Genomic DNA, 11,139 nt, shown 5'->3' on the forward strand with positions numbered 1-11,139 from the left:
GTACCTTTTTAACAGTGACGTTCACCCACTGACTTGAGGAGACTTGATCCTTGGTCAGAGCATCACTGTCAGCAAGTGCCATAAGGCACATAGCATCAACATAATCGTCATCATCAGAATCATCTGAGTCAGCCCAATCATGTTCCTCAGCAATCAATCCTTTTGCTGGGACTTTATCCTCTGTTTCAGCAACCTTGGCCTTCAGCTGATAATATTTGTTCCTATAATCATCAGCAGATTTGGGAGGATTAGTCTTGGAGGCAGCAGGATTGGGCAAGGAGACTCTACACTCCTTCTGATAGTGACCTTTCCTGCCACACCTCCAGCATTCTTCCTGTGATTTATCAACAGGAGGTTTGAGGGGAGTAATCGTTTTTCGATTATTCCACCTTTTAGAGTATTTTCTTCCAGCGACCAGGGCAAAGCCCATGAAGTCATTAAACATTTCTTGTTTTTCTTCATCATCCAGCTCATTAATGAGAGTCTGAATTGATGCTGGAAGATTTGAGGTACTGGCACCATCATAGAGATCGATGGGCTCAGTAGAGACAAGAGCAACTGGATCAGAAATAGGATGAGAAGAAATGCTGACAAAAGAAGAGGAAGAGCCAGCATGCCTTTTGGCATCAGCAGAAGCTCGAATATTTTGAGCCAATGCTCTTTCTTCAAATTGAAGAGTACCAAAAAGTTCTTCAAGATCAAAGTCTTGGATTTTCTTCGTCGTACGAAGAGTTTGTCTTAAGTTTTGCCACTTAAGTGGAAGAGAATCAATGAATTTGTGACATACCTCAAAGTTATCATGGGTAATGCCAACATTTGTCATATCATTGAGCAATCCTTTAAAGCGAGTGTAGGTGCTCTCAAGACTTTCATCGGGAAGAGAGAAGAAATTTTCATAGGCTCTTTTTAAATCAATTTTCTTGATTTTAATGAGGTCAGCAGAGCCTTCATATGTGCTGACAAGTCTATCCCATACTTCCTTTGAGGAGGGATACTTTATGACCAGTTTCATGATTTTAGTAGGAAGAGTCACTATAATCATGTTTTTAAGTCTGGCATCAAGATTTACCAGCTTTCTTTCTTCATCAGTCCATTGGACCTCTGGTTTAACCAGGTCAGTGACTATTTCAGGAGCTTTAGGTGTAGCTCCTGGAGTCCTTTGGACATACATCGGCACATATGGACCCTCATTTAATATTGTCATTAAATAGGGTTCCACACCAGCGATGTGAAGAAGCATTCTCTCCTTCCAAGACCCAAAATCTTTGGGCTCGAATTTAGGAGGTGTTGACACGTAACCAAAGTCACGTGTGTTCACAAGGCTGGGAACAGAAGACATGGTTCTTGTTAAAAAGAAATTTAAGAGGAATTAAAGAACAGAAATTTTAAGTGTAAACAAAAGAAGGCAAACAGATCTTGTTCCAATGATTTAGGAACGGTGGCTCTGATACCACTTGATGGTCCACGATTGCACAACTTATGTTTAATTTAGAATACAAGACAGAAAATAAGCAAGAAAGTAAACAACAAGAACAATGTTAAGTTCAATTGCAATACATCAATGCAAGGATAATCATATGTATCATTGATTAAACGATGAATACATGGTTGATCTTACACTTGACTTACAAGAATACAAAAGAACACAGATAATTGCTTAGTCTAGGAAGATAAGAAAAACATAAGCAATTACACACTTTTAGAAGGCTAGACGCACTTGAAACAATGAGGCTGTGATGCTTTATATAGGGGAAGACTTGAGTCAACGCAGCCTGCTTTGATTGTGACTTTATGGTGGTTGTCGACTTCCAATTGGCTCATGGTACTTGAATCATGTGCCTATTGTCTTCTATACCAAATCGGGTAAGAGAGAGAGATAACCCTTGTTTTGGTCCCAACATGTACATTTACCATTCAGGGCAAATTTCAATTAGTTAACCACCATGTGTCCTTTTTGTCTTTGTCTAGTTTGAAAATTTCCCGCCAAGACAAGCTAGCTTAGCATGCATCCCGCTGAAGATGTCTCTTCGTCTGCTGACAAATTGTTAGGAGACTTGCTGACGACATGTTTCAATTTTCAAGTCTCCTTCAACGAATTCCAGACTTAACAAAAGTTAATTAACATGACAACTAAAATGGGATGGGGGAGTATTATTATTATAATTATGATAATTGTTATTATTATTATTATTATTATTATTATTATTATTATTATTATATATAGTTATTGAAAAATCACTGTACAAACATCAAAGATAAATATAATTGGGTTAATTAAAATGTAAAGGCTATAATTAAGGGGAAAAGTCATAATAACTTATTAAGGGCAAAAATGTCATAAAAAATTATTTGTAGTAAGGAAAGTAAAATTATAAGTAAAAAAATTATCCCATCAAATAGAAAATAGGTACTTTACAAAAAACAAATAGAAAATAGGTATAAAAAATTTCATACAGCCATATTGCATTTACTTTTGAGTTTCGTACGGAATACATACCATTTGAATAGAATAAAATAAAGGGATAAAGTCATGGGAGTGTAACTAACTATCAGTAAAGAAAGTCATATTGCATTTACTTTTGAGTTTCGTATGGAATACATACTCATCTACTCGACTTGCTATGTAATGTAACCAACTTTGTTTTCTGAGTTATGCAGTGTAAGGAACCGTCTAGCAAGTCGAGTAGATGGGTACATTACATAGCTTTTGGTCATAATTGGTTACACTCTCATGCCTTTATCCCTAAAAGAAAAACATGAACAATATATTTTTTGTTAGAAAAAAAGAAACTGCTCAGTGTCGCCTTCCGCGGGTTTTGAGCCCCAATACCTCGACGGTGTATGGGGGAGGTTAAGATGTAGGCAGACCTTACCCCTACCTAAGTAGAGAGACTGCTTCCAGTTTTTACCTATATGGTAGAAAATGCCCTCCAACCTTTGCATGGGATGAGGATTGAACCCATGACCTCTATTTCCAAAGGTCATGGTGTTTACCACTAATCCAACCATGCTTCTTTTCAACCAACAATATATTTTTTGTTATAGAGTCTAATTCAAGTAGGTAACATCTTTCCAATTTTTCATTACTTTTATATTTTTTTATATTAAATTTTACTTAATTTAATTTGTATTGAAAGTTTAATAGAATAAAATATATTTTTGTAATAATCGTTTATAATTTTGAACTGTTTATATGTTATTATAAGTTCTATTAAGAAAATTAAACCATTATGTTTCCTCAAGGTATTTTATTTACAAAGTAGATGGATATGAGAGTAATTTCCCATTCTATGCTTATTTTTCATTTAGTGGACAAAAGTATGTTTGTTTTAAATTCATTTTCTAAAAGTGTGCTTTTGACCAATAATAAAACTAAATAATATTTAATATCACCTTTCTTCCCTTTTTCATTCTTATTTTCAATCAGTAATTTTTTTTTTTTGTTTTTATATCTCATACAAGCAAATAATCTAAACTACTCGTATACTTTAGTTGGAAAAAAAATATAAATAATCATCCTTCCCCCTAATTTCTCGACTACTGTATTTCTGTTCAATGCTCTTTTTTTCTAGTATAAAAATGTTTAGTTTTAGTTTTTGAAGTTTTTTTACTTAACTCCGACCTTAAATTCTTAAATGTTTTATAATATATCTGATCTGATTTGCTTGTTTGGGATTTAAAAACAAAAAAATTATTTTAATATTGTCATCAAATAAAGTTTTGATAATTTGTTTGTTTTGGGATTTAAAAACAAAAAAATCAATGAAAACAAAAATGAAAAAAAGAAGAGATATTATTCTAGTTTTATTTTTAGTCAAAGGCATAGTTTTGAAAATTAGATTTAGAACAAGCATACTTTTGTCCATAAAATGAAAAGCTGGCATAGAATGAGAAATAACTTTGGATATGATTCTAATTGTTCTACTTGCATACAAGATTTTGCTAACCATATCAGTCACGAACTCACGATAACATCCGAAGAATAAAGTTTTTCAAAGTTGAAGTTGTTGAAGTCTTATTTACGAAGTACCATGAATCAAGAACGGTTAAATGGCTTAATTTTAGCTAATATGGATTACAACAAAATAATTTAAGTTTTTGCAACAAAAGTGCATCTAAACATAATTTTAGGTGATTCGTATGTTGTAATATCAATTCAAAGTCTATCTTCTCGGACGGTAAATTTGTAACTTTTTCATATAGTAAGCTTGGTGATGTAGGCTCTAAATCCTTAAAAATAGTGTGTTGTATTATTTAAAGTTTTTTACATGGGCATAACTTCGACCAATTAATGAGCCTCAAGCATCCGAAATCTCAGGACCGGCTCTGACAAGGTGTTCATGGAGCCAAGGTTTGGCTTTGCTAGGTCACCAAAGTTGGCTCGGGTTAGATTTCAGATTACCCGCAAATTCGGTTGAAAGTAATTTTGGAACCCTTCCCTATTTAGCAAAATCCTTTTGTTTGACCTGTTAGCGATAAAAAAAACATGAGACAAGACCCAAATGAGCCTATTGACAAGTTCTGATGCTAGTCCTTTAATGTATCAATATATAGCTAAAAGAAAAACAAACCACCATTTATTTCAAGATATAAAAGTCAAGAAATATAAGGCCCATTGATAAGTTAATAGTTAATACCGAAACTGCCCTCGCTCTCATACAAATTGGTAGAGTTTAAGGGTGAACTTTAGTTCAAGAAAACTCTTTTGTTTTCCATTTTCATTTTCCAAGAAAACATGGAAAACAGGAAACGCGTTCAAATTGTAATTTTTTAGAAAAGTTTTCCTAGAAAATGAAAATTCCTTTTTCCAACTTTTGCACTAAAATTAGAAAACTGTTTTTTTCAGTTTTTGTTTTCATTTTTCTATTTTCTAAACCTAAAATTAGAAAACAAGTGAATTTGAACATGTTTTCTAGTTTTCTAAAATGAAAAAATGAAAACTCCATCTTTTATTTTGAACGCGTTATCAAAATTTTCAAGGGTTTTTTAAAAATGAAAAACCTTTTCATTTTCTAGAAAACTAGAAATGGAAAACTTAAAAACATTTTCTCCAACTAAACGCGCCCTAATAGTTTATTCATTGAACTGAAAAGGATAAGCCATAAGCCACACAGAAAACGAAATTGAACTCAAGAATAAGTACAAATTTACTCTTTGTTTTAGATGGAGTGAGTTGATTAATTAGTGCATATTATTGAATGTTTTATGATACAGTCCACACCACGACCCAGAATGTTGGCCCAAGTGATGAACCAGCCCAAGAGGGAAAGTCCACTTACAACTTCAAGAAGCCTGTTCGTTTTAGGGATTTAGTTAATTTTATGTTTGAAATTGGAACTTTAACTAAATTTAGGTTAGTGAATTAAGAAAATGAGGCTAAGTTTAGGTTCGGCTTGTTCGCAAAACCATAGAGTAGATATATGAATCGCAAACATGTAGCGATACTACTATAAGTGGTTTGTTTATTGGTTTGGGGAAATCTCATATATGAGGTCAGAGATGAGCGAAGTTCGGAATTACTGAAATGATGGTTTTCGGTTCGGATTTTAGGTTCTTATCTTAATTTGATGGTTTTCGGTTTAAGTATTGGTAAAGAGATTCATATACTGATATATAACACGAAAGGGTTGTTCGTAATTCCTTTTGATTGGCTCATCTCCCATGCACAAACAGAAGCTTAATTTGTAGTAAATTTATAATGACATCGGTAATAATACTCCACAAATGGCTATTAGAAAAAAGTTCATGGGCCAGTCTCCTAGTACATATACTTGTGATTAAACGTTCATAGGAAAAGCCCAATATATATTTTGTTGGTCAAATATGTTGAAAAAGAATATTCAGATTTCTTTTTTGGAGTTTGTTCTGGTTGCGTACATCACCTGAATTAAGTCAACGTCTATATTTGATACATTCCCTCTTTCAGCTATATAAATTAGATGTGGTTTGTAGCTTGCTGTTATCCGTAAAGCTTAATCCAACGTGCTATAACTCATTATTGTCTTGGAGGAAAACAAGGCTATTACTATAACTTGTGTGAAATAACGACGCTTGTTTATGGAGTAGTATATCTTGAATTGCCCCCTTCTGTAAAATCTGAAAAACATGCACTGCAAGTTTTTTGGGTAAAAAACAGTTTAGTATCAAAGATACCGATAATCAGTAAATGTAAGTCAGTTTGGTATGGCTCTATGATTTGGTTGTTTTCGGTTTTGGTATGGGATTGGCATCGAGCTCATCCCTAGTTAGATTTTAGGCTTATCAAAAACTTAAGGGTTAACTGAATAGCAAACACCCCAAGGTACACTAAGCAAGAAAAAACCTAAAAGTTACTCACCAATTGGTACAGAGTAGCACCTTATTGGGCAAAGTTTTGGTCCTAGCGAGTTTTACGATATTCTAATACATATAATTTTAACTTTAATGGAATAATACATATACTTAGATCCATACAATGATTAATAACTGTAAAACATCATTGACTTACATAATTGTGTAAATGAAAGAAGAAACAATAAACACTAAAGGGATTACACGACCTGCAGGATGGAAAAGACAGTTTGAACAATGGTAAGAGAAAACAAGATGATTCCAGCAATTAGAGCAACGGCATTCCATGGACTATTGAAATATGTACCTCTTAACCTTGCTATATTTTTGGGCCAGTAGCCGTTGTAATAGTTATCTAACTGTGTAAACTGTTGGGTGTAGCAGTAATCGACAACTGAAATGTTTTTACATATTTTGTTGATCAGATTTGCAGCCTCTTCATTTGAACCTAATCTGTTGACTAGAACTTTCGATTCCACCAACTTAGCAACATCCTCTTGAGTATCAACTAGTTTATCCATGGCAACCGCGTATGATGTAAAGTTATAGTGAGCCTGAGGTACAGATTGTTCATACGCAATAAAATTCCTTAATACTGGCTCACAGTAATCATCAATAACAAGTTTTGGCAAAAAAAGAGTAGGCTTGCCCCAAGACAATGGAAAGCATACAAACCAAGATAGTTTAAACTGAATGGTCATTGGATATTTTTCATCTTGATGACACTTAAAGCTCACCCCTGCCCTATCGAGTTCTACCACCGAATGCACTGGTGGTTTATTGTTGTCTGATGGGTTACTTTGTGGAAGTTTGTAACATCTGTGAAAAAAGCCAAGAATATGATCATATGTTGAATCTGTGGCAACATCTGGTAAGTGATTTACGAATGGATGGATGTAGGTTGCTAGAACTTCATATAGAATGCTAGTAAAAGGGATCTGAAACGAATTTTTAATGGTGCAGTCGAATAAATCTTGAAGAACAAAGAAAGGGATTTGATTCTCCACCAAAATTAGGTCAATGGCAATAAAACCATTTTGCATTTCATTTGGCAAATACTTTTTTTCATTTGTGAAATTTTTATTGCAGAATTCAAGTATGAAGCAACCATCCATAACCATCATCTTGGCAAGGTCCACATCACTAACCGTACATTTCATACCAGAATATGATGCCCTGATTTTGGGTATTGAAGTATTTACCTTTTGCAGACATGCTTTTAAAGTTTGCTCTCGCGTGGAATATGAGGAATCTAAGCTATGAAATAGGTCATGAAGATAAGACTCTTTCAGTCCTGATGATTCTTGCACATTTTTATGTTCACTGTGTAGCGGCCCTATAGAGACTACCCGAGGCTCAAATGAATCTGGGCTAAGATCTCTAAGCACACTAGGAATCATGAAAATAGACTCCTGACTTTCATTGCTGCGATTCTGTCCTCTTTCTATACAATCAAGAAGGATTTGGAATGTGTCACCACCGGCAGTTTTCATCGTGGATGTTTTCAAAAATGTTGATAAAAAACCACGAAAACTTGGATTAGAAAATTAGTATGCAAATTTGAATATATGAACAACTGAAAGACATGGAATACTTTAACAAGTGTATGGCCTTTAGCCCATTATCTATCCTTACAAATAAATACAGGTTTGTAATTACATGTAGCAATTGGAAGTAGCATAATGACTAATTAATGATATGTTTATCTTAATATTATATGCTCTATTAACCTATATGATAAAAATGTGCATTAACTTGTTAAGTACTGAGATTAAATTAAGGATATTATAGGTTGGCACGATCCATATTTCAGGGAGGTTCTTCCTGGACTTGGTCCAAGTATACAAAAGAGGAAGTCAACGCCTGCAGAAAACGTGCATCTTTTCAACATGCTGATCAGCTCATGTGATCATGATGGCCGATCAGTTCATTAACTTTTTAATTAACTATTTGTATTATATTAAGGATGTTGTTCATTGGCACGATTTATATCTTAGGGAGGTTCTTGATGGACTTAATTTAAGTAGACAAAAAACAAAGTCAGCTCCTAATAAAAATGTTTATCTTTTGGAGTTGTTAGATCATATATTAGGGAGGTTGTTACTAAAAATGCAGAGTCGTCTATACTTGATCATATATCGTCAACTAAATAATAAATAAGAAAGGTTGATTAGTTAATTAGATCGATGCAAAGGGTATGTGTGAAATGAGAATATGTATATATATATATATAGCCAATCTAGGGTGTTCTTTCTTCTTGTTATATTTTGGTTTTTCTATCTTTCTAGTCTGTATTTAATTTTAGTATCTATATATTCACAAGTACAGTCCCGATTTAATACTTAACTGTTACTTCTTCCTGCTAGCTAGCTCAAACTGATGAGTTACCAGTATAATGATGCTTCCCCCGCCTTTAGTAGGTTAAGGGAGGCTCACTGCACAGATCATTACAAAACCGACTTTGGAATCATGATTACAGCATCTCCTCATCATTCTTTAGACTATCATGCTGAAGATGCCACCATAGCAACTGATGGCGGCATTAAAACATCTCCGGCTCCCAGATTTTCCCTGGCTGAGGCTTCAAATCCCCCGCTTGAGGTTGACCCCTCCGCATACTACGTGGAAAAAAATGAGGATTTAGACTATCATGATGATGCTGATGAATATGCCACCAAAACAACTGATGGCAGCGATCAAGCACCTGGATTGAGTTTGTTTGGAAGGAAATTCAAAAAGGTTGACCCCTCGGCATACTACCTCGACACAAATCAGGATATAGACTCAGATGATGCTGAATATGCAACCAAAACAACCCACGGCAGTGAACTAGCACCTGAATATGCTACCGAAAGAACTGATGGCAGTGATCAAGCACCTGGATTGAGTTTGTTTGGAAGGAAATTAAAAAAGGTTGTCCTCTCAGCATACTACCTCGACACAAATCAGGATATAGACTCTGATGATGCTAAATATGCAACCAAAACAACCCACGGCAGTGAACTAGCACCTGAATATGCTACCGAAAGAAAGGATGGCAGTGATCAAGCACCTGGATTGAGTTTGATTGGAAGAAAATTCAAAAAGGTTGACCCATCAGCATACTACCTCGACACAAATCAGGATATAGACTCTGATGATGCTGAATATGCAACCAAAACAACCGATGGCAGCGATCAAGCACCTGGATTGAGTTTGTTTGGAAGGAAATTCAAAAAGGTTGACCCCTCGGCATTGTACCTCGACGCAAATCAGGATATAGACTCAGATGATGCTGAATATGCAACCAAAACAACCCACGGCAGTGAACTAGCACCTGAATATGCTACCGAAAGAAAGGATGACAGTGATCAAGCACCTGGATTGAGTTTGATTGGAAGGAAATTTAAAAAGGTTGACAACTCAGCATACTACCTCGAGACAAACAAGGATATAGAGTATGATGATGCTGAATATGCAACCAAAACAACCGACGGCAGTGAAGTAGCACCTGATCGAATACGCCACCAAAAAAACTGATGGCAGCGATCAAACACCTGACAAAAACAACTGATGGCAGTGATCAAGCATCGAGCATGTCAGCATTGAAGCTTTATGACAGCATCAAATGAACTTATTTTATTAGTCAGAATTGATTTCGCTATCACATTAATAAAAACTCTGAATTTCTGCTGTATGTTTTACTTACAAATCAATCAATGAAATCATGATTCATATACATATGTATCTCCCTTGATCTTTCGCAAAACGACGATTTAAGTTTCAATCTTTGGTTTTAAGCAAGTGATACAAACAATTGACACATTTGTTATGGTCAACCTTTTTTTAAAAAAATCATATAGCTATTTATAATCATTAATACAGTTTTGCCCATTTGACCCTGCTAACAAGTTTGTAATTAATATTACTGGACCATAAAAAACGGTATATAATAGATCGATCTACTCCCATAATCTAACTTTGAAGTATAAATAAGCAATGCCAATTGTTACTCCATCTATATTTTATACTTGGTGACACGTATATGCCAACCTCCGGTTGACATTATTAACTGCAAAATGAGAAATGGGGTATATATCTGCTATGGTTCGAAATTTTTTTTAAATGCAGAAAGATTAGCAAAGCTGCCAAAAATGATCAGCTTCTTAATCTTATTGGCAACCATGAAAGGACTCATATATATTGATGTAAGTATCGGTAGCTTCCTCATTCTGATTTAATAACAGCAAACCCATGGATACATTTCTCCAAACTTTACAGATAAATGATTTGTTTGGCTGGTTTTCAATCTGAAAATCAAAAATATACCTGAAACGCAAAAGTTATGAGTGTTCGATTATAAGCTCCTGATTGGGCAATTCCGCAAGAGAAGATCGAGGGGCATGTGCCAAAAGATTTGCAGTCATAAAAGCCCCATACGAATATCCTCCAATAGCAATTTTAGGGCTTGCCTCAACTTACCCTAACTTAAGTGAATCCCAGTTAGTGCATATAGTCACGCTTGATATTCAAATGGCACCGATCTGTACGATATTATTCAAATTGGTGACGACTTGTAGGTTTGATGCATTAAAAGGTTTGTAATGTGCTTGTTTTGTTTGTATGCATCTATAAAGCTGCAAAATGCCAAAACTGCCCCAATGGTATATATACTTCTATAAGTAAAAAATAAGGACAATTTAGTATATTCGTAACTAACTATTTTTTAAGCATCTCTAAAAATTGGGATTAGTATAGTTATTATAAAAGAGTAAAAGTAGAGAAGTAGAGATAAAGAAGAGATCAGCAAAATGCTTGAAATATTCAAAG

At 34.6% G+C, this 11,139-nt stretch overlaps 1 protein-coding gene across 1 annotated transcript; it reads right to left on the minus strand.

Moving 5' to 3' along the window:
- Positions 1-6,530: 6,530 nt before the first annotated feature.
- Positions 6,531-7,823, minus strand: LOC122587992 (putative UPF0481 protein At3g02645). Its single transcript, XM_043760140.1, has one exon. The coding sequence runs from the start codon at positions 7,821-7,823 to the stop codon at positions 6,531-6,533; it is 1,293 nt and encodes a 430-aa protein (XP_043616075.1).
- Positions 7,824-11,139: the final 3,316 nt, after the last annotated feature.

The sequence above is a fragment of the Erigeron canadensis genome, chromosome 2 (assembly GCF_010389155.1).
Source record: "Erigeron canadensis isolate Cc75 chromosome 2, C_canadensis_v1, whole genome shotgun sequence".
NCBI classification, from domain to species: domain Eukaryota; kingdom Viridiplantae; phylum Streptophyta; class Magnoliopsida; order Asterales; family Asteraceae; genus Erigeron; species Erigeron canadensis.

Bases quoted from the DNA above. Each gene is read 5' to 3' on its own strand.
- LOC122587992 (XM_043760140.1), bottom strand. From the start codon at position 7,823: ATGAAAACTGCCGGTGGTGACACATTCCAAATCCTTCTTGATTGTATA.